The sequence below is a fragment of the Microcaecilia unicolor genome, chromosome 3 (genome assembly GCF_901765095.1).
Source record: "Microcaecilia unicolor chromosome 3, aMicUni1.1, whole genome shotgun sequence".
NCBI lineage: Eukaryota > Metazoa > Chordata > Amphibia > Gymnophiona > Siphonopidae > Microcaecilia > Microcaecilia unicolor.
The window spans coordinates 170853265-170880311 of NC_044033.1; the positions used below are offsets into that span (position 1 = coordinate 170853265).

The 27047-nt window shown below is 44.1% G+C and overlaps 1 protein-coding gene across 7 annotated transcripts in view; it reads left to right on the forward strand.

Annotated features, from left to right (window-relative positions):
- LOC115465822 (utrophin-like) overlaps positions 1-5725 on the forward strand; it is a 1296369-nt gene extending 1290644 nt beyond the window's left edge. For all 7 annotated transcript variants that reach the window (XM_030196568.1, XM_030196575.1, XM_030196573.1 and 4 more), the window contains one exon: positions 5641-5725. In XM_030196568.1, the coding sequence (XP_030052428.1) occupies positions 5641-5649 (9 nt within the window). In that variant the 3' untranslated portion in view covers positions 5650-5725. The remainder of the gene's footprint in view (positions 1-5640) is intronic.
- The last annotated feature ends 21322 nt before the right edge of the window (positions 5726-27047 follow it).

Consider the following 27047-nt stretch of genomic DNA (forward strand, 5'->3'; position numbering starts at 1 on the left):
TAGATAACTCCACAGGCCAAGCTGTATATGCTAAACTAGATAGGAAAGGACTGAAGGGTTCTTGGCCAGATGGGACTGACAGATTTATGGAGGGCAAAACATGGACAGGAAAGAGACTATACATACTACTCCGCTAAATACAGGTCCTATTCTAGAATAGATGGATGGATGGGAGATGTGGCAGTGGCTAATACCATACGTGAGATTAATATAGAACCACGCACCTGGTCGGATCATGCTCCAGTGGTAATAGAACTACATATAGGATTCCGGCAGGTGGGCATGCGATACTGGAGGTTAAATGAGGCAATCCTAATGGATACTAAAAATATCCCAGTGATAGAAAAATATATTGAGGAATATCTTAAATTTAATGATGTGGGGGAGGTCCGCCCAGAATATTTATGGGAAGGTCTTAAAGCGGTCCTTAGAGGACAATTAATAGCACTGGGAGCACATATAACCAAAACACGAGTTGAACAAGAAGAGTGTATTAGGGTAGAACTATTGAAATTAGAACAAGCACATAAAAAGAACCCCAAAGTCACCAGTGGACAGATAAAATTAAACGAGCTGAGAAATAAACTTAATGAGTTGCAGCTGGCAGAATTGGCCGCCAAACTACAAATGACACAACAAGAATACTTTGAATTTGGGAACAAGGCGGGTAGACTGCTAGCTTGTAAATTGAAAAAGCTAGCGCAACGTAATCATATAGGGGGCATCCAAACAGCAGCTGGGAATTTTGTCACACAGATGGAACAGGTTCAAGAGGCATTTTTGGATTATTATACAAATTTATATGAACCAGAACAAGTCCCAGAGGCAGCTGAAATAGAGCAATACTTACAAGAGGCGGATCTTCCGCGGGTGGAGAGAGGATGATCCGAGCAGATGTCAGCCCCCATCTCACTAGAGGAGATAATGTGGGCAATAACGGATATGGCAAGTGGTAAGGCCCCAGGTCCAGATGGATTTCCCACTAGGTTCTACAAGTTGTATAGTAAGCATTTGGCCCCAGTCCTATTGAAAGTGTTTAATGATCTATCTGAGTCTCAGGAACTACCCTATACCTGGAAATTAGCAGCAATAACCCTATTATTAAAACCAGGGAAAAATCCGCAGCTATGTAGCTCCTACAGGCCAATCTCGCTTTTGAATGTAGATTACAAGATATTCACAAAAATATTGGCCTGCAGACTGCAAAAGCAGATACCAGGTGTAGTACATGAGGATCAGGTGGGTTTTATAGCGGGGCGACAGACATTTGACAATACCAGATGCCTGATGCATGTTATCCAGCAGGTGAGAGACGACCAGACCTCAGCAGTATTGCTTTCGATTGATGCAGAAAAAGCATTTGATCGAGTGGACTGGTCGTTTCTGTTCCAAGTACTGCAGTGGGTGGGGATAGAGGGGAAGTTTCTGAGATGGTTACAGCTACTATATCAAGGTCCACTAGCAACATTAAAAATTAATGGGTCTTATACAAGAACATTTAAGCTTCAACGTGGGACCAGACAGGGATGTGCCGTATCTCCACTGCTTTTCGCTCTGTCCCTGGAACCGCTAGCCTGCATGCTTAGGAAAGATGGGGCGGTGAAAGGAGTGGTGAGAGGGTGGAGAGAACATAAACTTATGCTGTTTGCCGATGATATATTACTCACAATTGCGAAGCCAGAAACATCTATAAAAAGGGTAATAGAACATCTCACGCAATATGGGAAACTATCAGGGTTTAAACCAAACTTGGAAAAGTCCACCTTTCTGAATCTCACAGTGCCCTCCAAAGAATTAGCGGCCCTTAGGACTGAGTTTCCCTTTGTATGGGCGAAGAAGGCTATTAAATATTTGGGCATACAGATAACCCCACAGCTAGAGGGGCTATGTGCAGCTAACTTCCCCCAGAAAGCAGAAGAACTTTTTCAGGAGCTAGACAGATGGGAAGGACTTAACATATCTTGGCAAGGGCGCATACACGCTATCAAAATGATGCTGCTTCCGAAATTGCTATACTTATTTATGGCAATTCCGATCCCAATTCCCACAAGCTTCTTTACAAAGCTTAATCGCAAAATGTTTGCATATATCTGGAGGAAACGCCCACCACGAGTAAGGCGATCTATGATGTTTCAAACATGGGAGAGAGGAGGTATGGGAGTCCCTAACTTCTACCTATATTATCAAGCGGCCCAGATTCGGGTCTTGGCAGAGTGGTCACCTGGGGCATCTAAGAAATGGCTTCACTGGGAAAGAGCATGGTTGGGCAGGCGAGAAATAGAAGATATCTTGTGGATACCGAAAGAGGAACTGGTGCCCATAATTAAAACAATGCCCATTGGATTGAGGCATCCTCTGTGGACTTGGTACCAATTGAGGAGGTGTCTATTCCCGGAAAGGGTGTATTATCGGCAAACAACAATACATTGGGCAAAAGGGTTTTCATTGGGGAGATCAGAGAAGATATTTGACAAATCGGCCCAAGCAGGGTTGCGAACATTAGGGCAAACATGGAAAGATGGAGAAATGATGTGCTTTGCAGACCTCCAGGAGGAATATGGCCTGATAGAGAGAGATCTTACCTATTATTGCAACCTGCGCAGCTTCCTTAAGAAGAAAGCGCAGGATGAATTAGACCTAGCTGAAACAGATCTAGAACTAGCGATCACTAGAGGAGGAGGCAAAGGAGGGATAACCCGTATATACTTGGCTTTGCTGGGACTGACTGATCCTCAGGTAGTATATCAAAAGAGATGGGAAGAGATATTACAGACTACTTATCCCGCAATAGTTTGGAAGGGTAATTATAAATATTTACTTAAGCCATCCATAGCACAAACGGTGAATGAAAATGGTTTTAAGATGTTTTATGGGTGGTATTACACACCAGACCGACTACAAAAGATGTTCCCGGAAACATCAGGACAGTGATGGCGGGAGTGTGGCCACAGAGGCACATTCTTCCACATCTGGTGGTCATGTGGAAAAATAGAAGAGTACTGGAAAGAGGTATTGCAGCTGGTTCATAAAGTTCTACAAAGAAAATACCCATGGAAGGCAGAACATTGCCTACTACATTTTAAACCAGCTGCGGTACCCGGCTGGCAACATAGACTGGCGACTCAATATTTTGTGGCGGCAAGACTTGGACTGGCTCGTGCCTGGAAGCAGGTGCAACCACCAACACTACAAGTAGCAACTGGGAAAGTTGAGCACCTTTATCAAATGTCAAAGTTAACAGCTATGCGAAGAGGGTCCATGCTGGTTTTCAACAAAATATGGACACTTTATGAACAGTATAAAGAGCAGCCAAACACACCACCGGGTAGGGAGGGAAGGTTAAAGTTGGAGTTGAATAAGCTTGATGTAGAAGAAATATGTAACTGAGCAACCGAATGTTGGTTATTTTGTATTTGAGAAATCTTTAATAAAATATATAATAATGTAAAAAAAAAAAAAAAGATCATGTTGCAGGAAGGGACACAAGTGTCCATGCAGATAACTGTTCGGGAGCTAGAGCTACTAGAGTTCGTTATAAACAACCCCAAGACCCACCTGCAACCTGTACAGAAATTGGAATTCATAGGAACCCTCCTCGATACAGTGCAAGATCGTCCAAGAGTGGGGCACATCTCAGTGGATTCTTTTGTCATTCATCACAACAACAAAGTCCCCCAGTTTTGTTCCAGACTCAGATCACACAACAGACTAGTGTGAGATGCATTTCTCCTCCATTTGGGGAGGGATCTTCTGTATGTGTATCCTCTCATACCTCTCATAGAGAAAACTTCTCTGAAACTCAAGCAAGATCGGGGAACGATGATTATAATCACTTAATTCTGGCTGAAACAGATCTGGTTCACTCTGAAGACTGGAGTGTTTCCAACCCTCATCACGCAGAACGAGGGGTGCGTTCTGTATGCCAACCTCCAGTCTGTGGCCCTCATGGCCTAGATGTTGACAGCAAAAGAAAAAATTCAGTCCTTAAATCTGCCTGAGGGTGTCTCCAGAATCTTGCTTGCTTCCAAAAAAGATTACACTAAGGGATGTTTTTCTTTTAAATGGAGGAGGTTTTCCATCTGGTGTGAGGGCAAAGCCCTAGATCCTCTTACTTGCCTTACACAAAACTGCTTCAAAACTCACCTCTCTGAGTCTGGTTTGAAAACCAACTCTGTAAAGGTTCAATTAGTGCTTGCCATCTCCATGGAGGAGGTAAGGCCCATCTCTGTACGGCTCTAGTTGTTCGGTTCAAGAGAGGTTTGCTGTTGAAAATGCGCCCGGTCAAACCTCCTACTGTGTCATGGGATCTCAACGTTGTTCTCACTCAGCTGATGAAAGCTCCATTTGAGCCATTGGATTCCTGTCATTTGAAGTATCTGACCTGGAAAGTTGTATTTTTGATGGTGGTCACATCAGTGAGCTTCAGGCCCTAGTAGCTTATCCACCTTACACTGTTTCATCACAACAGAGTACTTCACAAGCACCCTAAATTCCTTCCAAACATGGTGTCAGATTTCTGTCTTAAGCAGTCAATTGTTCTGCCAACATTTTTCCCAAAACCTTATTCAAAAGCACACTGAATACTTTGGACTGCAAGCGAACCTTAGCCTTCCGTTTGGAGCGGACTAAAGCCCCATAGACAGTCCACCCAGCTTTTGGTTTCTTTTAACCGAAACAGGATGGGAGTAGCCATGGGTGATAATCGGTGTTGGATAACTTTGTTCCTTAAATAAATTATGTAATAATTTAAAGACTGCATTATATGTTCACTCAGCTTCCCTTTGTCTAATATTACATTTTTTTAAAAAATCAGAAACCATTCTTTGTGACATATATGCATTAATAGGGAAAATCAGGAGGGGTGCCAAAACTTTCACATCACTGTATGTTGTGAATATCCTGAAAACCCAGTTGGCTAGGCAGTTCCCTGGGACAGGTTTCAGAATAGTGATATATTTTCAGGTATCGATTAGAGATTCCAGCTATCCAGTCCAAATTCGATTTCCTTTAATAATTCTTTTTCAAAACATTTGGCTCACAGCATACACAGCTTTGTATTAGATCATATATATTTCAAAATCATGTGCAGACATTACCCAAGAACCTCAGTGATGTTAATTGCTATCCTTTCAAGATTGAAGCGATTTAGACAACATCAAACTCTTCACCGGTTCTTTTTTCATATATAAAGGAAATCGAATTTGGACTGGATAGCTGGAATCTCTAATCAATGTAAGATAAGAATCTAGTTTAATTAGTACTTATTTTTGCCTTATTATTCAGTGGATATTTTCAGGTATGGCACCTGTGTGCAGTATCTGTGTGAAACCTGAGGTTCACAGGTTAAAAAATGAGGTGCATGCTCCCATCATCTGTTATTACCTGGTTAGTTTACCTGACAGAACTGTGGAGAATAAAAGGGGGTAAAGAAGCATTGTGGGGTTCTTCCAATTAAACCAACATGCAGCTTAGAACTTTTTGTTGGCAACTACAGCCAATAATAATGACAGTTTTCATCATTTTGTGTTTACATTACTAGAATTCAACATGGTTAACATACTCTATGGAGGCCACGTTGAGAAGCTGCAATATTTGGCAGAGTTAGATCTATAGTGACGCAGCTGTTTCTGATCCTTGCAGGCGATGTGAAGGATCCTAGGAAAAAGCAGCCAGCACTTCGTGACTTACAACCCCCTGTTCTACAAATGCCAGTCACAGCTTTGCTTAACCAGAAGGCTGCACAGAACTTTGGCGCATACTCCGAGCTCGGCGTGTTCTACTGAAGGAGAAAAACACTGAACATCCAAAGATGAAAATGTGTTTTTGTATACCCTGTTCTCTTGTTTTTCTTCTCTTTCTATGCAACTGTAAATTAATGATGGAGTATTTGGAAATGGTTCTACATTTGTCTTTGATTTGTACAAATATATACAGTATTGGATGAGGAGAGGGAGGGGACTTTGTAAACATTTTTTAAAATAATGTTGAAGAACACTGAGTGAAGTTTGAAGCAAGATGTTACATTTATACATTCCTTTTGGCTTTTTTGCATTTCCAGTATGAAATAGCTCCATTCGTCTTCTGGCGCATCTGCCACTCTGCATAGGTTATTTATATTTATGTCAGCCATCTGACCACATCGATTTTTTTTTGACGATCCTTGAATTGCTTCCAACATTAGCAAAATAAGGCAGATCGCATAACTCACCACAGCTGCTGTTTAAGAAGTGAGCTGTTGATTGTAGCTGTATGCAAAGTGCCTTTCCTCTTAGCATCTTTTAATATTTCATGCATTATTATTAAACACTTAAAACCTGTTTACTAAGATCAGCATTTATACTGGGGAGGGGGAGGGGGTTGTAGAAGTAATGATCTCTATCACTATATGGAGGGTTATTTTAAAATCATTTGAGCTAGGAATCCAGAAAGGAGATTTTTTTTTTAAATCTTTTAAATGACTTTTCTCCAGCAGTTCATAGCTGAAAGCACAAAATAAATTATATGTATTTGTGGACGTGTGTGCAAATGCATACACTCACATGTATAAAGATGTCCTTATACATGCTATAGTTTTTTTAATCTTATCCAGAGATAAAACATCGTGAGGGAGTGTTTGGCATATTTTCATTTTAAACTAGCAGTTCCGTACTCATTTTTGATAAATTCCATCAATATTTTGAGCATATAAAATATAAGCGTTCCTTGTTTTAAATCAATTTTATTCAATTCATGCAGAGAAATAAGTGATACAGTCCTTGAAAGCACTGGGTCTCTTCCACCAATATGGAACAAATTATTAATCTGGGCTGCGAGTACACTAAATATTGTCAGAAATCTGGCATTTTCCAAACCACAATGTAAATAAGTATGAGTGGCTGAGGAGCAATCTCAAGAGAGGTTTTTTGTTTGTTTGTTTTTTTGACCTGACAGGTTTCTTCTGTTCTTTTGGTCTTTTAATACAGTTAGGAGCTAGATGAACTAGCCAGTTACCAAACGTTTTTGGAACAAAGTGTTGACTCCTAGTTTCTGATTGGGCTGGAAGAGCAAAACGATCAGAAAGAAACTGCCAGGTAATTTGCTCCTGATATGACTGCTCATTTATCTTTTCCATGTACTTGGGTACCTACTGAAACCTATCCAGCCATTAGGTGTCAGCAACACACAATAACAAACTCTGGGGTCCTTTTACTAAGCTATGGTAAGTGCTACCCTGTTTTTATTGCAACTTAAAATGGTTTACTGTAGGAGGCCCTGCTGTAAATCTGAGATTAACGTGTGCAAACTGCATACTAAAGACTATTTTCATTTTTATGGTAGAGGGGACATGTGGAAGGCAGTAAGTGGGCATCATAGCACTAAGCACGGCATTCAGTAACTGATTAGTGCATGATTAGTACATGAACCCTAAACGCCTACAAAATAGGTGTCGGTAAGTGGTCATGCGCTAATTTTTTTAAATGACAACATTAGCGCATGGCCATTATTTTTAAAAAACTGAGAAGTCAGCCATTTTACTGCTGCAATGGAAAGTAGCCTTAGCACGCGACACACTTTTTCCCACACCTTTCTAAAAGGGCCCTTCCCTTCATCTCAGGGGCTGTGAACTTCTGCAACTACAACATCCTTAGCCTAGTTGACCAGGGAACTAGAAGACCTGAGCTAGAAATGCAAGTGTGTAGCACTGCCCCTGAAACCCTGGACCCATCCAGGAAAGGAGTTTTTTTAAATGGATGGCATGGCCATATAAGGAGTGGCCTAGTGGTTAGGGTGGTGGACTCTGGTCCTGGGGAACTGAGTTCGATTCCCACTTCAGGCACGGGCAGCTCCTTGTGACTCTGGGCAAGTCACTTAACCCTCCATTGCCCCAGGTACAAATAAGTACCTGTATATGTAAGCTGCATTGAGCCTGCCATGAGTGGGAAAGCGCGGGGTACAAATGTAACAAAAAATATAAATGTGCACAATTTTTATTCTAAAAATATGAAGGAAAAAAACCCCATCAAATATCTGGGATGGGAGTAAAGAAAAAGGTGAAGATAAATTAATGACAGATCATAAGAATAGCCATACTGGGTCAGACCAATGATCCATCTAGTCCAGTATCCTGCTTCCAACAGTGGCCAATACAGGTCACAAGTACCTGATAGAAACCCAATTTGTAGCAAGATTCCATACTACCAATCCCAGGTCTATAATGATGTCTAGATCTTTTCCTTGAGTGCTGACTTCTAAGGTGTACCCCAGCATCAAGTAACTGTGATTCGGATTATTCTTCCCCATGTGCATCACTTTGCATTTGTCCACATTAAATTTCATTTGCCCTTTGGATGGCCAGTCTTCCAGTTTCCTAAGGTCTTCCTGCAGTTTTTCATAATCCGCATGCGTTTTTACAACTTTGAATAACTTTGTGTCATCTGCGAATTTAATCACCTCACTCGTGATTCTGTTTTCTAGATCATTTATAACTATGTTAAATAACACCAGTCCCAGTACAGATCCCTGCAGCACTCCACTATTCACCCTCCTATATTGAGAAAAATGGTCATTTAACAGTACCCTCTGTTTTCTGTCCAATAACCAATTCCTAATCCATAGAAGGACATTGCCTCTTATCCCATGACTTTTTAATTTTCTTAGGAGTTTCTCATGCGAAAGGAAAAACTGGCATTTTTATATCTGTAAAGTGCATAGTAGTATATATCTGATTATGTAATTGAAACTCATGAAAATTTTTAAATATTTTTCTTAATGCTTAAAATGAAAAGCCCTTGTTAGAGCTAGAGGTTCTAGACAGATATCTTGGAGAAAGGCACAGCATTATTTTCCATTTTGTGTCTGTCACAGTTGGCCAAGTAGTATTTGTCAGCAGTGCAAAAATCAGTGAGGCAGTTAAGCTGTGTCAGAACATTTGCTTCTGCTTTGGTGGTATTGCTGTTTGTATATGGAAAACAAATGCAAAACAAAAGCACTTGGTTCTTTCAAGTGCCAAGATCCTGTACTCCTCTCCCTACCGTCAGTAGAGTTTGCTGCTGAATACTTACGACTCAGTCAAGTGGCCCATGGAAATCTCTGATAATCTTGTGATCCTACTTTTTAACTGTATGACAGGATTTCTTTTCTAAATGATATATTGTGGCATTGAAATTTTAAAGAATCTTGTTCTCGATTGTGAAAAATGTGTGTTGAGCCCTTATAAGGTTTTATTCCAGTATTTCTGGTTCAGTAACTGTGCTTTTTCCTTATGGCAAATAGAACATAGAAACATGATGGCAGCTAAAGGCCATACGACCCATCCAGTCTGCCCATCCTCTGTAACCCCTAATTCTTCCTGTTCCTAAGCGATCCCACATGCTTATCCCATACCTTTTTAAATTCTGGAACAGTTCTCGACTCCACCACCTCCACCGGGAGGCTATTCCACGCCTCCACCACCCTTTCTGTGAAATAATACTTCCTTAGGTTACTCCTAAGCCTATTCCCTCTTAACTTTGTCATATGCCCCCTCATTCCAGAGCTCTCCTTCATTTGAAAAAGGCTCTCTTCCTATACATAAATGCCCTTGAGATATTTAAATGTTTCTATCATGTCTCCTCTCTCCCTCCTTTCTTCCAGTGTACACGTTGAGGTTCCTAAGCCTGTCCCTGTAATTTTTGCATTGAAGACCGCTTACTAATTTTGCAGCCGCCCTCTAGACCGACTTCATCCTGTTTATATCTTTCTGTAGGTGCGGTCCCCAGACCTGCATGCAGTACTCCAAATGGGGCCTCTACAATGGCACTATCACATCCTTTTTCCTGCTGGCCATGCCTCTCTTTATGCACCCAAGCATCCTTCTGGCTTTGGCTGTCACTTTTTCTACCTGTTTGAAAGCTTTAAGGTCATCAGACACAATCACCTCCAAGTCCCGCTCTTCCTTCGCACACTGAAGCACTACACCCCCTAAATCTTTTTATTAGGAAAACACTGGGGTTTTTTCCTGAAGCAGTGCCATTTTGTAAAAGAAAAAACTTAGCATTGAATTAAAGGGGCGCTGAAAAATAGTCAAAGAGCCCTGGGTTCCTTCTCCGTCTCATCTATTTGTCTCCTCAATGACCCCCTGATTTGACAGGAAGCACATCACAGACACTTAACTGGGGTTTAAAGGGTATGAGGAAATAGTAACTGAAGAACCACTGGCAATTTTTCTGGATTCCTGCTCAATTAAATGAAAAGCATTGCAATATTTCTTGGGGAAAAAAAGTACAGCTTTCCTTATTAGTAAAGGAATCCAAAGTCAAATTAAATACTGTGGATGCTATGGTTTTGCCTTAGGCATTGCATAATATCTGTATATTGTTGGCACGAATGCACTACATAATTTTGTTGTGTGCAGAAATTGTGTTCCAGTCTGACACACATATATGGTAAAAGTAGTCCATAGTACACCTGCACAAGCACATGGCTCAAAGAAATGGTATTTCTCTAGCTTGCACCCCATTTTTGTCCTTGGGCTCTTCATTTATTAATTTACTGTAATACTTTGGAGAGGGGAGTATTTCTATTATTGTGATTAAAACCCCAGCAATCAAGTTAAAAGTAAAAATATTTCTGCTCTATTTGAAGGTGTGAACATCACAGTGCTAGATGAAAACACACAGCTTTGTTCCCACACTCTACAACAGCTGGTCAATTAAATCGCTTCTCCAGCATTTTTACATGTTTTTTTTACAGCTAAGAACAGAACTGCACTCTAAATTATGTTATTCCCGGATATTCAAAGCCAGGCCCTGTCCGGTTATTTCTGAACAGGCTAACATATAGCTGCTTAAGTCGATATTCAGCAGTTCAGTGGCCATGGGTTAGCGGATAAAGGGGTCCTTTTACTAAGGTGCGCTGAAACATGGCCTGCAGTTGTGTAGGTGCGGGTTTTGGGCACGCAAAATCATTTTTCAGAGCACCTGTAAAAAAGGCCTTTTTTTACATTTTTTACATTTTTTGACAAAAATGGACATGCGGCAAAATCAAAATTGCCGATTGGCCATTTTGGGTCTGAGACCTTACCGCCAGCCATTGACCTAGCAGTAAAGTCTCACACGTTAACTGGGTGGTAATAACCTACGCGTGCCAAATGGCACTTGGCACGCGAAAGCAGAAAATAAAAATCATTTTTCGGACGCGCGCCAAAAATGAAATTACCGCAAGAGCAACACGGTAGCTATGCTGAATATCGGCAGTTAAGCAGCTAAGTGCTGACTCCGCCCCCCAGAATGCCCCAAACATAGCTGGCTTTGAGTTAGATGCTAACCAAGAATTTCAGCGGCACTTAACCGATCAGATGCTGCTGAAAATTAGCAACTGGCCCCAACCAAGTGATTTAACTGATTCAACAACTGTCTAAATCGCTTTGAATATCGGCTGGAAAAATTTGACAGATAGCCTCCCTACCTTTCTACCTCAGACGCCTCTTCACTTGGATTGGAAACTGATTTACACAACTCTCTTGTAAAAGGTATATAACTGTCAAACAACACATCTATAGCAGGCACCAAGTGAAACAAAAGGATCTGGCCAGTAAAGATCTTGGCAGTAGATTTGATGGCTTATGTATTCTGTTATTATTTTAAGAGGTTATGTGTAAACTCATCTTTTTGTGCCTGTGTTTGCCAATTTCTCCTATTCTGCTACCATGTAAAAGCTGCTTAAAACACTACATTGTAAACATTCTTCTCTGATGATGAATAAAAGGAATATATTAAGTAACATTTATATGTAGTGTTTATTTATAAGGTGGTGGTCATCACAGTTGCTGACCCACTTACATACTTTCTTTTTGAGTAATCTATTCTGATTTATCTTCCATCAAAAAACCAACACCTTTTAGAATATTGTTTTTCTCCAGCAGTTTCAGGCCTCCTGGGACATTTATGATTGCATATGGAAGAAAATATTCTGCAGTAAATTGGAAGATGGTTTTCTTCATTTCTTTTTTTCTGTTGTCACATGCTCTATATCTTCCTTTGCCTGTATGACAGATTTTAAATTTAAACAACCCGAGGCTGACCACAAAAAAGGTGCTGTGTTTATTACAAATAAGATTACAGTGTTGTGAATTTTAGGGTTGTGAATTAATCTTGAGATGTGGAATTTTCCTCCACTCTGGCTTTGTATGTTCAAATGTGCCGAAATGTGAAATTGGCTAAGCTGTTACTAGTCATCTATTACCTACAGTATCAAAACAGCCACTGTACCTCAGAACGGGAGGAAATCTGGGAAGCTATAAACCACAAAGCCTGGCATTGGTTCCAGGCAAAATGGTAGAAAATATTTTTAAAAATTACTGACCATTAATTAGGTCAACATAGCTTAATGGTAACGAGTCAGCACTAGTTTAGCAAAGAAAAGTCATGACAACATTTATTAATAACAACAGGAGTCGTGTATGCCTTTTTACTGCAGCAATCACAACACAACCAAATAACAACTCTTGACTCTTCGTTCACTAACAATGGACAAAGACAAGCCGCAGCTTTATTTACACAACAACTTACAATATTTCACATATTCCACCATAACAAATTATTGCAACTAACCCTCCCCACACGGTGTCGAACTAACTACCCATTACCGCAATGTCAACTTACATTAACTCCCCACACATGATCCGCCGTGCCGCATTCCCACTCATGGCAGTGCCACACATGAGAGCCACCTCTTACGTAGGCCTCCATTGGGCCCCACATCACACTATACTCCTGAACATTCCCTTTACACCTTTTTGCCTCCCAAGCTGCGACAGCCCCTCCCTACCCCCTTGAAATCAAAAATAAAAACACCCCATAGCCCCTACCCTACAACAGGACACTGCTCCACACCACTCTCCCCTCATGTTATAAGGGAGGGCTGGTAGGGAAAAACTCAGTCCCGACCTTCCCAACCGCCTTCCCTTGCTGATGTTATAGAGAAAGAAGCGACAGGTCTTAGCTATCTGCTGGATATGCACAGAGAAGGAGAGGGAGGAGTCGAAGATGATTCCGAGGTTGCAGGCAGATGAGACGGGGAGGATGAGGGTGCCATCGACTGAGATAGAAAGTGGAGGGAGAGGAGAAGTGGGATTGGGTGGAAATACAATAAGCTCTGTCTTGGCCATGTTCAGTTTCAAGTGGCGGTTGGACATCCAGGCAGCAATGTCAGATAAGCAGGCCAATACTTTAGCCTGGGTTTCCGCAGTGATGTCTGGTGTAGAGAGATAAAGCTGGGTGTCATCGGCATAGAGATGATATTGGAAACCATGAGATAAGATCAGGGAGCCCAGGGAAGAGGTGTACATTGAAAAAAGAACGGGTCCAAGGACATATCCCTGAGGAAATCTGACAGAGAGCGGGATGGGGGTGGAGGAAGATCCATGAGAATGTACTCTGAAGGTACGGTGGGAGAGATAAGAGGAGAACCAGGAGAGGACAGAGCCCTGGAACCCAAATGAGGACAGTGTAGCAAGAGGTAAATTATGATTGACAGTGTCAAAAACAGCGGATAGATCAAGGAGGATGAGGATGGAGTAGTGACCTTTGGATTTGGCAAGGAACAGGTCATTACAGGCTTTAGTGAGTGCCGTTTCTGTCGAGTGTAGAGGGCAAAAACTGGATTGAAGTGGATCGAGGATGGCATGAGGAGAGAAAATCAAGGCAGCGGCTGGGCACGTTCAAGTATCTTGGAGAGGAAGGGTAGAAGGGAGATGGGGCGGTAGTTGGAGGGACAGGTGGGGTCTAGTGATGGTTTTTTGAGGAGTGGTGTGACTACAGCATGTTTGAAGGTGTCAGGGACAGTTGCAGTGGAGAGACAGGTTGAGGATATGACAGATGGAGGGGGTGACAGTAGGGAAGATGGTATTAAGTAAGTTGGTGGGGATGGGGTCAGAGGAACAGGTGGTGCATTTCGAGGAGGAATGAAGGTGGGTGGTTTCCTCTTCGGTGATAATAGGAAAAAAGGAGAAGGAGGCCTGGGTTGGTTGGTTGAGGGAGTGGGTTAAAAGGGTGAGGAGGTGGTTTGGTAGTGAATTCGAGGTTTATCTTCTGTACCTTGTCGCGGAAGTAGCCAGTGATTGAGGAGAGAGTGAGGAGGGGGTGGGAGCGGAGGGCACTTTGAGGAGGGAGTTAAGGGTGGCGAAGAGACGACGAGGGTTGGAGCTGAGGGAATTAGTCAATTGGGTGTAATAGTCCTGTTTGGCAAGGAAGAGGGAGGACTGGAAGGCGGATAGCATGAATTTGTAATGAATGAAGTCGGTATGGGTGTGAGATTTTCTCCAGAAGCGTTCAGCAGATTGGGCGCAGGAGTGAAGGTATCGGATGCAAGGGGTCAGCCAGGGCTGGGGATTAGTACGCCTTGTGGGACAGGAGATGGATGGTGCAAGGGTGTCCAGAGCAGAGGAGAGAGTGGTATTGTAAGCGGAGACAGCCTTGTCGACAGACTCGGAGGACATGATGGAGGGGAGGAGATTAGAGATACTAGAGGATAAGGTGGGAGGGTCGACGGCCTGGAGATTCCTGAAAGTTGTGGTTAGTGTAGGTCGGGACTGAGGAGGAGGGTGATGAAGTGTGAAGGTGATCAGGTGATGATCTGAGAGAGGAAGAGATGAGGCACAGAAGTTGGAGGGTGAGCAGGTAGAGGAGAGGACGAGGTCAAGACAATGACCAGTTTGGTGAGTAGGGATGGTGGAGCTCAGCTGGAGATTGAAGGAGGATGTCAGAGTGAGGAACTGAGAAGCGTAAGCATCGGATGGGTCATCAGCGTGTATGTTAAAGTCTCCAAGAATAAGGAGAATAGAGCCATGAATGAAGAAAAACCTGCATCCAAAATAGTCAATTTCATGTCCTAAAAGCCAGATTTAAAAAAATGTTTCTTTAGGTTAGTTTTAAACATGAGAAGAGTGCCCTCTAAATGGAAAAGATAGCAGGAGGCAGGGGCGTAACCATGGAGGGGGCCTTGGAGGCCCAGACCCCCATTCTTGGTTCAGGCCCCCCAGTGTATGTCTGGCATCCTCCCACCCTAGAATCTGCAGTGTGGTATCTCGTATCCCTCCTCACGCTCCGGCATCTCTCACTACCTCCCCCCCCCCCCCCCCCCCCGCGCACTGTTGCTGCACTTCTCTGACTTTTTATCTGTGCAGCTTTACCTCTTGCTGGCCCCGAAAGCTTTCTCTCTGTAAGCATCCCGCCTATGTGGGAACAGGAAGTTGTGCAGAGCAGTGGCGTAGCTAGGGTAGTTGACACCCGGGGCCGGTCATTTTTTAACACCCCCCCCCCCCCAAATCCAGTACTAGGCATACCAAGAATACAAAACACTCAGGACCTATAGAGCAATTCTACCATACCATAAGCAGTCATTTCTACGAGTCACACAAGGAAAAGGAAAGCATCTTAAACACTACAGTGAGACTAGAACATCAATTCACCTATTGTAAACGAAACCAGACAGAATAGTACAGATCGTCGATCCTGCACAGTCAATGCCTATTGAAAGTCATGTCTTTTTCACAAACACAGATACACCCTAATCCACTATAGAATAAGTAATCATAAACTTTCTATTTAGATAAAAATTAAACTGAACCCCCGATGCCAGACTCTGCATACAATGCAACACCACAGAAACAGAAAATGTCCCCTAGTACTGTGCAAAATATAAAGACAGCAGATGTAAATTTGAAAAAAACTAACAAATACCAATCACCACTTTACAAATTAACAAATAGTCCAAGAAAATGGTATTTTATTTTCTGTATTTGTTTTATTTCTAATACATTTAGCTTCCAGAGGCCAAAATCTCCTTCCTTAGGTCAATACAGTATAGTGCTGTTACAGTATCCTATCCTGACCTGAGGAAGGGGGTTTTGTTCTCTGAAAGTTAAGTCAAAATGTATTAAAATTAGTCCAATAAAAAGATTACCTTATTTACATGTTCTATTTATAAACATTAACACAGCTACAATACTACATCCTAAAGCAAAATAATAAAAATATATATTTACAGTTTGTTGTCTCTGGTTTCTGCTTTCCTCATCTTCTTTTCACTGTCTTCCTTCCATCCAGCATCTGTCTTCGCTCTCTCTCTCTCTCTCTCTCTGCCATCCAGTGTCTGCCCTTTCTAATGTCCCTTCCACCCACTGTCTGCCCTCTCTCTCTGCCCCTTCCATCCACTGTCTGCCCTCTCTCTCCCTTCCATCCACATCTGCCCTCTATTTCTGCCCCTTCCATCCACCATTGCCCCAGTCTGCCATCTCTCTCCTCCTTCCATCAACATCTGCCCTCTCTCTCTCTCCCTCCCTTCCATCCACATCTGCCCTCTATCTCTCCACCGTCCACCATTTGCCCCAGTCTGCCCTCTTTCTCTCTCCCCCTTCCACCCACCATCTGCCCTTTCTCTTTGCCCCTTCAATCCGTCTTCCCTCCCTCTCCCATCCATCTAGGGTCTGCCCTCCCTCACGCTCCCTCCTTCCATCCAGGGTCTTTCTCCACCCTCCCCAATCCCCTTCTCCCCTCTGGGCACCCATCTGGGCTCCCCCACCCTCCCCAATCCCCTTCGGGCACCCATCTGGGCTCCCTCACCCTCCCCAATCCCCTTCGGGCACCCATCTGGGCTCCCCCACCCTCCCCAATCCCCTTCTCCCCTCTGGGCACCCATCTGGGCTCCCCCACCCTCCCCAATCCCCTTCAGGCACCCATCTGGGCTCCCCCACCCTCCCCAATCCCCTTCTCCCCTCTGGGCACCCATCTGGGCTCCCCCACCCTCCCCAATCCCCTTCTCCCCTCTGGGCACCCATCTGGGCTCCCCAACCCTCCCCAATCCCCTTCTCCCCTCTGGGCACCCATCTGGGCTCCCCCACCCTCCCCAATCCCCTTCTGGCACCCATCTGGGCTCCCCCACCCTCCCCAATCCCCTTCTTCCCTCTGGGCACCCATCTGGGCTCCCCCACCCTCCCCACTCCCCTTCTCCCCTCTGGGCACCCATCTGGGCTCCCTCCCCCACCCTCCCCAATCCCCTTCTCCCCTCTGGGCACCCATCTGGGCTCCCCCACCCTCCCCAATCCCCTTCTTCCCTCTGGGCACCCATCTGGGCTCCCTCCCCCACCCTCCCCAATCCCCTTCTCCCCTTTGAGCACCCCTCTGAGTCCCCCCTCCCACCCGACCCGACACACCTACCAGCTCCGTTCTCCTGCTCCCACCCTGTCCTGCCTTAAAAATTATTTTTCGAAGCGCCGGAGTGGCAGGCAGCGCCTCGCGTCTGCCCTGCTAGTAAAAAGCTCCTTGACGTCGTCGTCGGGCCTTCCCACATTGAGTCCCACCCGCCCTCGCGGTAATAGGAAACTACCTCAGAGGAGGGTGGGACTCAATGTGGGAAGACCCGACGACGATGTCGAGGAGCTGTTTACTAGTAGGGCAGACGCGAGGCGCTGCCTGCCACTCCGGCGCTTCGAAAAATAATTTTTAAGGCAGGACAGGGTAGGACCAGCAGGAGCGGAGCACTCCCCCACCTGCTGACACCCGGGGCGGACCGCCCCCACCGCCCTGCCCTTGCTACGCCACTGGTGCAGAGAAAGCTTCTGGGGTCAGCAAGGCAGGTTGCCTTGAGAGCTGATGTGCTGCTGGAAAGTCAGAGAAGTGCAGCAATGGAGGGAGGGGGTAATGAAAGAGATATCTGACAGCAGGGAGGAAGAAAGGGAGAAAAAAAGACAGACTATGGGTGGTGGAGGAGGGAAAAATGAATGCTAGAGCAAGGGGGGGGGGTGAGATATGCCGATATCACAGCAAGTGGTGCCAGATCACAGTAAATGAGGGAGGTTGTGGTGAAGAGAGAGCAGGAAAGACACTGGACCCATGAGACAGCAAGGGGGTAGTTGTGAGGGATATGGTTGGGTGACCAGAGTAGATGGGGTAGTAGGGGGGAGGGCTTGGAGGTAGGAAAGATGGGGGGAGAGAGATATCATCTCTCCTTCAGTAGATCCAGCATTGGGAGGGGGCAGGGGAGAGATGCTGGCCCTGAATGGGTGGTGCAAGAGAAAGGGAAAATAAGGGGATAAGCTGGATACAAGGAGGTACAGTAACACAGGAGGAGGAGGTACAGGTAAAAAAGCATGGAAGAAATGACGGTAGACAGAAGAAATATCAGGTAGACAGGAATCTCTGGAAAGATCAGAAAATGGATGGGACTGGGGAGGAAGGGGAACAGAATAGAAGATGGATGGCACTAGGGGGTGGGGGAGAAGGGGAGCAGAGTTATAAGGTGGAACTGGGGGAAAGGGAGAACAGAGCAGATGACTAGGACTCGGGCGAAGGGAATAGAGCAGAAGATGATTAGGACTTGGTGATTGAATGGAAGTGTAGGGGAGCAGAGCAGGGAATTACGGATGGAAGAGATCGAGAGGATGGTGAGTACTTAACAACTGATAGGTACAAATGAGGGTATGTTGATGTGTTGGGAGAGTGAGGGTGTGAAATAAGGGGTAAGAAAAGGTATGGGTAAAAGTTGAGATACAGAATGATCTGAAAGGATGAGTGATATTGAAAAGGAATGGGGGTACTGTGGAGGGATAGGAGATGAAGGGAATAAGTTTCTGAGGGGGTTGAGTGAAGGTAGAAATGGGTTTAAACAAATGGTAAAAAAAAGAGGCAATAGGAGATGGGGTAGAGGGTAAGAAGAATGGTCTTGAGGCAAGGATGGAGAGACAAGGTTGGAGCTGGGGCTTGTGAGAAGATGAAAGGCAGGGGGTAGGTTAGGGCTGAGAGGGTGAGTACAGAGGGGGTAAAAGATGGGAGGGAGACAGAGGGGGCAAAAGATGGGAGGGAGATAGAGGGGGCACTGGGAGTGCTGGAGGGGATGAGAGGGAAATAGGAAAAACCAGTAGGCAGATGAAATGTGAAAAGGAGGAGACTAAGGAATAGAGGGTGAGAGAGAGGGAGAATGAGGGTAAAATCAAATGGTCTGATATAAACACAGGAAAGATAAAAGTGTGTGTGTGTAGGGGGGGGGGGGGGGACATAAAAAGAAAGATAAGTGCCAGACAGATGTAGAGAAGGAAAGGAAGAAAACGAGGAGAGAGAAGAAATGGAAATGCCAAACTGGTAAAGATTTTAGGAGAAGACTAACACAAGGAAAGTGGAAAACAGAGTGGGACCAGCCCAATTAGAAAAATAAAAGGCCCAGACAACAAAGGGTGAGAGAAGTGGAGATATTGGACATAGGGGCTGTAGGGTGACAAAAAGGAGATGCCGGGTCAGGATGTGGGGAGAGAGGGGAAGGAATGGAACAGAATAGGGAAGATACCAGCTTAGAGGAGGAGGAAAAAAGAGGAGCTGCAAGATAGGGAAGATAAAAGGATATGGTAGTATACTGAACATGGGGGTGCCCTAAATGATCAGTTGACCACTGGAGGGAATTAGGGATGACCCCCCCATTAATCCCCCAGTGATCACTAACCCCCTCTCACCCCCAAAGATGTGAATAAAAATAGCACTTACCAGCCTCTATGACAGCTACAGATGTTATAGGTAGGTCTCTTAGAGCAGCAAGCAGGTCCCTGGTGTAGTGTAGTGGTCAGTGCAGTGGACTGTAAAGAAGGGGACCCAGGCCCATACCTCACTCTACCTGTCACACTTCTGGTGGAAAATGTGAACCCTCCAGAACTAACCAAAATCCTACTGTACTTACATATAGGTGACCCCTTCACCTATAAGGTTTATTGTAGTGGTGTACAGTTGGGGGCAGTGGGTTTTGGAGGCTCAGCAGACAAGATAAGGGGGTAAGGGTGAGATGTGAACCTGGGAGTTTTTATATGACATCCACAGCAGTGCCCTCTAGAGTGCCCCATTGCTCTCCTGGGATGTTTATGTGGTCAGTCTACTAAGATTGCAAACTCATCCTACATCCCAATGACTTGATTTTGTGCATTTTGCACTTGTACACTTTTGTTTTTTCAAAATGGACCAAAAAGATAAATGCATAGAGCGCAAGATTGTCTAGCATGTGGCCATTAAAAAAAAAATAGACTTTTTGCTGTTTCAAAAATGGCTATACTTCCTATTTGGATTTGGGACGCTTAGCGCAAAACATCCATAGTCCGACATAGACGTTATACCAAAAATGACCCTCTGGGCTCAGTTTTGAACGAGCAAAACATCTAAAAAGTGGCATAAAGCAGCATTTAGACATTTTTCTCATCAAAACGTCCAAAGCGGTATTTTCAAAATCCATTTTCCAGACATTTTTAATGCAGTTTATCTGCAGTGTGTCCAGATCTCAAGGGGGCATGTCGGACGCATTTTAAGGGCAGGATTTGGGCATTCCTAAGACCTAGACATTTTATCCATAATGGAACAAAACGAAAATGTCCAGGACTAAAACCTAGACGTTTTGAGCTATTCCTGTTTTAACGACTAAGTCGCAAAAAGTGCACTAAGTGACCAGATTTTCACTGGAGGAATATAGGAATGACCCCCCCCCTTTACTCTCCCAGTTATCACTGATCCCCTTCCACCCCCCCCCCCCCCAAAAGATGTAAAAGAAACAGTACATACCAGCCTCTATGATAGCCTCAGATTTTATAGCCAGACTTATTAGAGCAGCAAGCAGATCCCTGGAGTAACCTAGTGGCCGGTGCAGTGCACTGTAGAGAAGGGGACCCAGGCCCATAATCCACTCTGTTACACTTGTGGTTGTAAGTGTCAGCCCTCCAAAATCCACCAAAAACCCTACTGTACTGTTTTCCTCCCTTGTCCTCTGCCCTTGGTCTTTCTCTTCCCCCTTTTTCTTTTTCATTCTTTCTTTAATACTAGCCGTTGAGCCCGTAAAAACGGGCTATTATAGGAAGGGGGGGTTGAAAGGCTCCCCCCTGCCGCCGAGTTCACCGCTGCCGCTCCCCCTCTGAGTTTGCCCCCCCCCCCCCCAGAGCCGTCACCACCCACCTTCCACCCGGTCGGGCCCTCGCTCCGCTATTGAAACAGAGAGGGCACACAGCTCTACTGCTGAGCTGCCGTGGCCTTCCTTCTTCTTCTTCTCTGCCTGTGTCCCGCCCTCGTGTGATGTAATGTCGTCGAGGGCGGGACACAGGCACAGAAGAAGAACGAAGGCCAACGGCAGCTCAGCATAGCTGTGTGCTGCGTGCCCTCGCTGTTTCAATAGCGGAGCGAGGGCCTGACCGGGTGGAAGGTGGGTGGCGGCGGCGGCGACTCCGGGTGGGGGGAGCGTTAGCGACGGCAGTGTCCCTCGCAAATGCGCAGTAGAGACCCTCTCTGTTCCACCCCTGTCATCACGTATTGACGCGGGGACGGGGCAGAGAGGGTCTCTACGCATTTGCGAGTGAGTACGACACTCGCCATTTATATATATTGATTCTCTCAGCCTTTTATTGTAAATCGCTATAATGCCACTAGGCGATATGTGATTTATCAAGTGTAATAAAATAAATAAAAATATAGGTGACACCTGCTGCCATAAGGGCTATTGTAGTGATGTACAGTTGGGTACAGTAGTTTTTTGTTGGGTTTTGGAGCGCTCCCCTTACAAGGAAGCAACAGTGAGATGTGTACCTGGGAGCATTTATATGAAGTACATTGCACTGCCCTCTAGGTTGTCCCACTGCTCTTCTGGGATGTCTGTGTGGCCAGTCTACTAAGAATGCTAGCACCTCCCATATCCCAATGGCTTGATGTTGTGTGTTTTTCACTTGGACAGTTTTTTTCCCAAAAATGGACCAAAAAGAAAAACGCACAGAGCACTAAAACATCTAGCATGTGGCCTTTTTCGGAGAAAAAAAAAGATAGATGTTTTACTGTTTTGAAAATGGCTATATTTGTGATTCGGATTCTGGACATTTTGAACAAAACGTCCAAAGTCAGACTTAGACATCATATTGAAAATGCCCCTAAGCACTAAGCTCTGATCTACAATCCTAAAGTCATAACCTACCAGCATGGGTTTCAATCTGCTCAACAGATGAAGCTGGTAAAAAGAAAAATGTATCACCTGTCCTATCTGTAGTTATACTCTGGAATTCATTGCCAGACAATGTGGTAAAAGCAGTTCGCTTAGCAGGGTTTAAAAAAGTTTAGATAATTTCCTAAACTAAAAAGTCCATAAGCTATTATTAAGATGGACTTAGTAAAATCCACAGCTTATTTGTATTTGTTTTACTGTTCTGGGATCTTGCCAGATACTTGTGATTTGGATTGGCCACTGTTGGAAACAGGATGCTGGGCTTGATGGACCTTCAATCTGTCCCAGTATGGAAACACTCATGTTCACTTACTCGAGAAGGCCCACTCGATTCATCTTGCCCCAGATGGCAATCGGAGGATCCACTGACTGTGCAATCTTAATCATTCTGTCTAACTGCTGTCTTTCCCTATCCTGTCCTGTCACATATTGAAGTCTTTTCACTTGAATTATTCTGGTAATTGCTTTGTACATCACCTTGTTATCTCACTGAGGAAAGGCAATTCATCAAATACCAATAAATATAAACACATGGAATATCCTCTGCATTTGTTCTAATTTAGTACGTGAAAGTTGTCTCTTCCAATATTTAGCCAGGAAGTTTCTTGCCACCAGTTTGCTACCAGCACATTTCTGTTTGGCACAGTAAATAATAATTCCTTATGAACTTGTTCCGTTATCATCCACAGTTTTATAAACCACTATCATATCCACTTAGATATCTCTTCTCCAAGCTGGAGTCCTAACTTGTTTAGCCTTTCTTCATAAAGGAGGTTTTTCATCCCCTTTATCATTTTTGTTACCCTTCTCTGTACTTTCGCTCTAATTCATTTTTTGAGCTGGGGCAATCCGAACTGCACACAATATTCAGATGTGGTCACACCATGGATTGATAAAGAAGCACTGATTGTTATAGTCCCAATTTGGCTTTCTATTCCTTTCTAACTAATTTCTAACATTGTTTTTTATTTATTTTTTGTTTTTTTTAACCACTGCTACACACTGAGATGAGGATTTCTCCATATTGTCCACAGTGACCGCAATGCCCTTTTCCTAAGTGGATAGCTCTTCATATGGAACCCAACATTCTCATCTAGTCACACTCCAGAGGCCCAAAACATGGAGGGACGGGCTCATTTTCATTTCTTTTTCCTCTTCAGGAGACTCTATTGCCTAATGTAATTTTACCTAGTTAATATATTTGGAAAAGAGGCATTTCATTTTTACTGTTTTATTAGAGTGACATGTAGATTAAATAAGAGTACCAATTACAAGGTACTGAATAGAATTTATCTAAATTAGAGATTTTCATGTAAATCAAATTATAATATTATAGTAGCATTTGTGTGATTATGTGGAGTCTGCTCTGATTAGTCCGGAGGTCATTGCTCAAGAAGGGCACTAAAGAAGCCTTACCACCCATTAGTTTTCCTGTCAGACATGCTGTTCCCTAGGGAACCATGTACTGCATTCTGGCTTTCTAGAAAAGGATTATATATTTATTTTTAATATTTTACCAGGCTTGAATTTGGGTCTTGCATTTTAGCCAAACAGAATCAGAGTGCAATAATGATAACCATAAGACCTTTGGATTTAAGCTGCGAGTACCTTTGTGATGACATCCAGGAAGTATTGCCAATTTAAAAGCTAACACATATATAATGTCAAATTAGAAGAGGATAGGATTTCATAACTTTGTGGACACTATTCAGTACAATTTAACCAGCCAGGGTTGGCTCCTGGCCAGATAAATAGCACTTCTCTGGCTATCCGTGAATATTCAAACACTGGCAGGCTACGTTTTGCAGCCGAATCAGGCTGCATAAATAGAAGACCTATATTTGACCACCATGAACTTAGCTGGCCAGTGTTGAACATTGGCTTAGCCAGCTAAGTTCATAGCGGCCAAAAATATACCAGATATTCAATGCCAGTCACCAGAAATGGCCCTGCTTGAATATCCGGGTTTACCATCAACTGTGAGAATTAGCCGAGCTGCCTCCCGCAGTCTGAATATGGGCCCCTATGAGTTAGTTTTTATTAAACCACAACCTTCTGCAATTTGGTCAACATGCTTACATAGTTTCCTTTCATTTCATGTTTCTTGGGTTTATTGATGCTTATTATAATGTGGTATTTAATTACGTTTAAAACTTGCTATGTTAGAGATATAGGTCAAAATCATTGGGAGCAATATGCAAAAATACAGAGCATTGGGTGCTGAGTGCATAAGTTTTTTTTTTTTTTTTTTTTTGCAATGCTAGCTGATACTCAGATACATTTTGACTGTATAAATCAAAAATGGCTGAAATTTATCTAGCTATCGAGAGGGGAACAAGGGTGCTCCAGAGTTCAGACCAGAAGATACATGGATAGCAGGGATATTCAGTTGGTATCAATATAACTCATCTGTCTAAGACAGACCACAGAAAGCAGGGATAAATTCATATTGATAAGTTATCCACATTTATTATGCCAGCATATTCAGTGGTCTCATCTTCATTGATAATTTCATTCAAAATCTGCAAGATGACATGTGGATATCTTATCTGTAAATCTTTATGCATTCACTGGACCATTGAATATTGATGTTATTTTCAAAATGTTTATTCTTCGGAGGAGACTTACAGGTTGACGCCAAAGATCTGAAGAAGGTCTCCTACTGTGTGTATGAGTGAGAGGAGTGAGTGGAAGCTGGCAGTGGAGCTCTGATGCCAATTCTATCAGGTACCGGATTAGATTGCCCCTCATAAAGTCATCTTGGAGCCTCTAGAATGCCACTAAGGCCACAATAGTGACCAGAACATCAGAGGAGACTTACAAGTTAATGCCAAAGATCTGGAGGCGGTGTCCTGCTGTGTGTTTGAGTGGGAGGAGTGAGTGGAAGCTTGCGGTGGAGCTCCAGTGCCAATTCCCTCAGGCACTGGATTGGACTGCCCCTCCTGATGTAATCTTGGGGCCTCTGCAGCACTACTAAAAGCCGCAGCCTTTGTGGCATGTGGCCGCAGGCGTGCAGCACAGGCTGTGGTCAAAAGGGCACACCCTGCCCCTTGGAGCAACGAGGAGCTCAGGAATTGTGATTGCTTATTTTTTTTCATTAATATGGGAAAGCACAAAAGAATGATGAAACTTAAAGTATCTACTCCCATTTTGGTGGGTCCAATGGATAAACATATTGTTTCTGGTAGTGTGAAAGATATTCCTGGTATACAAGCACCATCTCCTGTAGAGGTTTCACTCAGACCTTCAGGTAGAACTCCTCCCCTTCCAGTCTTATCTACTTTAGCATGGGATTCTCAAAAGGTGCCCTAATCTCCGGTGGGTCAGCAAGAGAAGGTTGTTGCTGTATCAAGTTTGTCCTTTGGGAAAAGTCCAAAGCGGATTTAAATTTCTCCTTCCTAAGTTCTGACTCCATCATGGAGATGGCTAAGGAAATTACTTTAAAGGACATATGCAGGGGCATTTTCGAAAGAGAAGGGTGCCTATCTTCCAACACAAACCGGGAGATGGGCGTCCTTCTCTCAGGGTCGCCCAAATCGGCATAATCGAAAGCCGATTTTGGGCGCCCTCAACTGCAGTCCGTCAAGGGGATGACCAAAGTTCATGGGGCCGTGTCGGAGGCGTAGTGAAGGTGGGACTGGGGCGTGATGCATCCTCGGCCGATAATGGAAAAAATAAGGGTGTCCCTGACGAGCATTTGGTCGACTTTACTTGGTCCATTTTTTTTCACGACCAAGCCTCAAAAAGGTGCCTAAACTGACCAGATGACCACTGGAGAGAATCGGGGATGACCTCCGCTTACTCACCCAGTGGTCACCAACCCCACTCACACCCTAAAAAAATTTTTTTTAATTTTTTACCGGCCTCTATGCCAGCCTCAAATTTCATACCCAGCTCCATGACAGCAGTATGCAGGTCCCTGGAGCAGTTTTAGTGGGTGCAGTGTACTGCAGGCAGGCGGACCCAGGCCCCCCCTACCTGTTACACTTGTGCTGGTAAATGTGAGCCCTTCAAAACCCACCTGAAACCCACTGTACCCACATGTAGGTGCCCCCCTTCACCCCTTAGGGCTATGGTAGTGGTGTACAGTTGTGGGGGGGGAGGGGTTGGGGGGGCTCAGCACCCAAGGTAAGGGAGCTATGCACCTGGGAGCAATTTGTGAAGTCCACTGCAGTGCCCCCTAGGGTGCCTGGTTGGTGTCCTGGCATGTGAGGGGGACCAGTGCACTATGATTGCTGGCTCCTCCCATGACCAAATGCCTTGGATTTGGTCGTTTTTGAGATGGGCGTCCTCGGTTTCCATTATCGCCGAAAACAGTGGATGACCATCTCTAAGGTCGACCATCTCAACATTTAGGTCGACCATCTCTAAGGTCGCCTAAATGTTGAGATTTTGGCATCCCCGACCGTATTATCGAAACGAAAGATGGCCGCCCATCTTGTTCTGATAATAGCGTTTTCCCTGCCTCTTCACGGGGCCGTCCTGTGGGGATGCCCTCAGGAAAACTTGGGCGCCCCATTCGATTATGCCCCTCATGGACTCTTAATTCATGTATGGAAGGGATGCTTAAAACAATCATTACTCAGACTGTCTCTTTCTCTGAACAAGTAGCTGATAAATTTCAGAATGTTGATGCTAGTTTAGGAATATTGGTTAAGCAGTTATCACATGTGCAATGTCAGATTAGGACGTTGCAGGTTTCCTTAGCCTCCTTTATTAAAGGTTTTCATGTTATCCATTCCAGACTGGAATCCATGGAGAATGATCGTAGACCCTGCAATTTATGTTTTTAACATTTTCCTTCAATTTACCTATTATCTCCTGAGAGAAGTTTTGTGGGGATAAGATTAATGTTTTTCCTGATATCTCCAGAGCAACCCCGTTGAAGCATAAGGCATTTTTATGCCTGAAATCTTATGTAATTACTTTAGAAGACTTGTTCTTCCTCAAATATCCTTGCAAATATATTCTCACCTACTAAAGGAAAGAGTAAATTTGTTGGGAGTCATTGCAATTAGAAGATTTTCTTAAGGGTCATGATAAGTGACTGTATTATTAGGAGTTTAATTAAGGATTAAGGCATA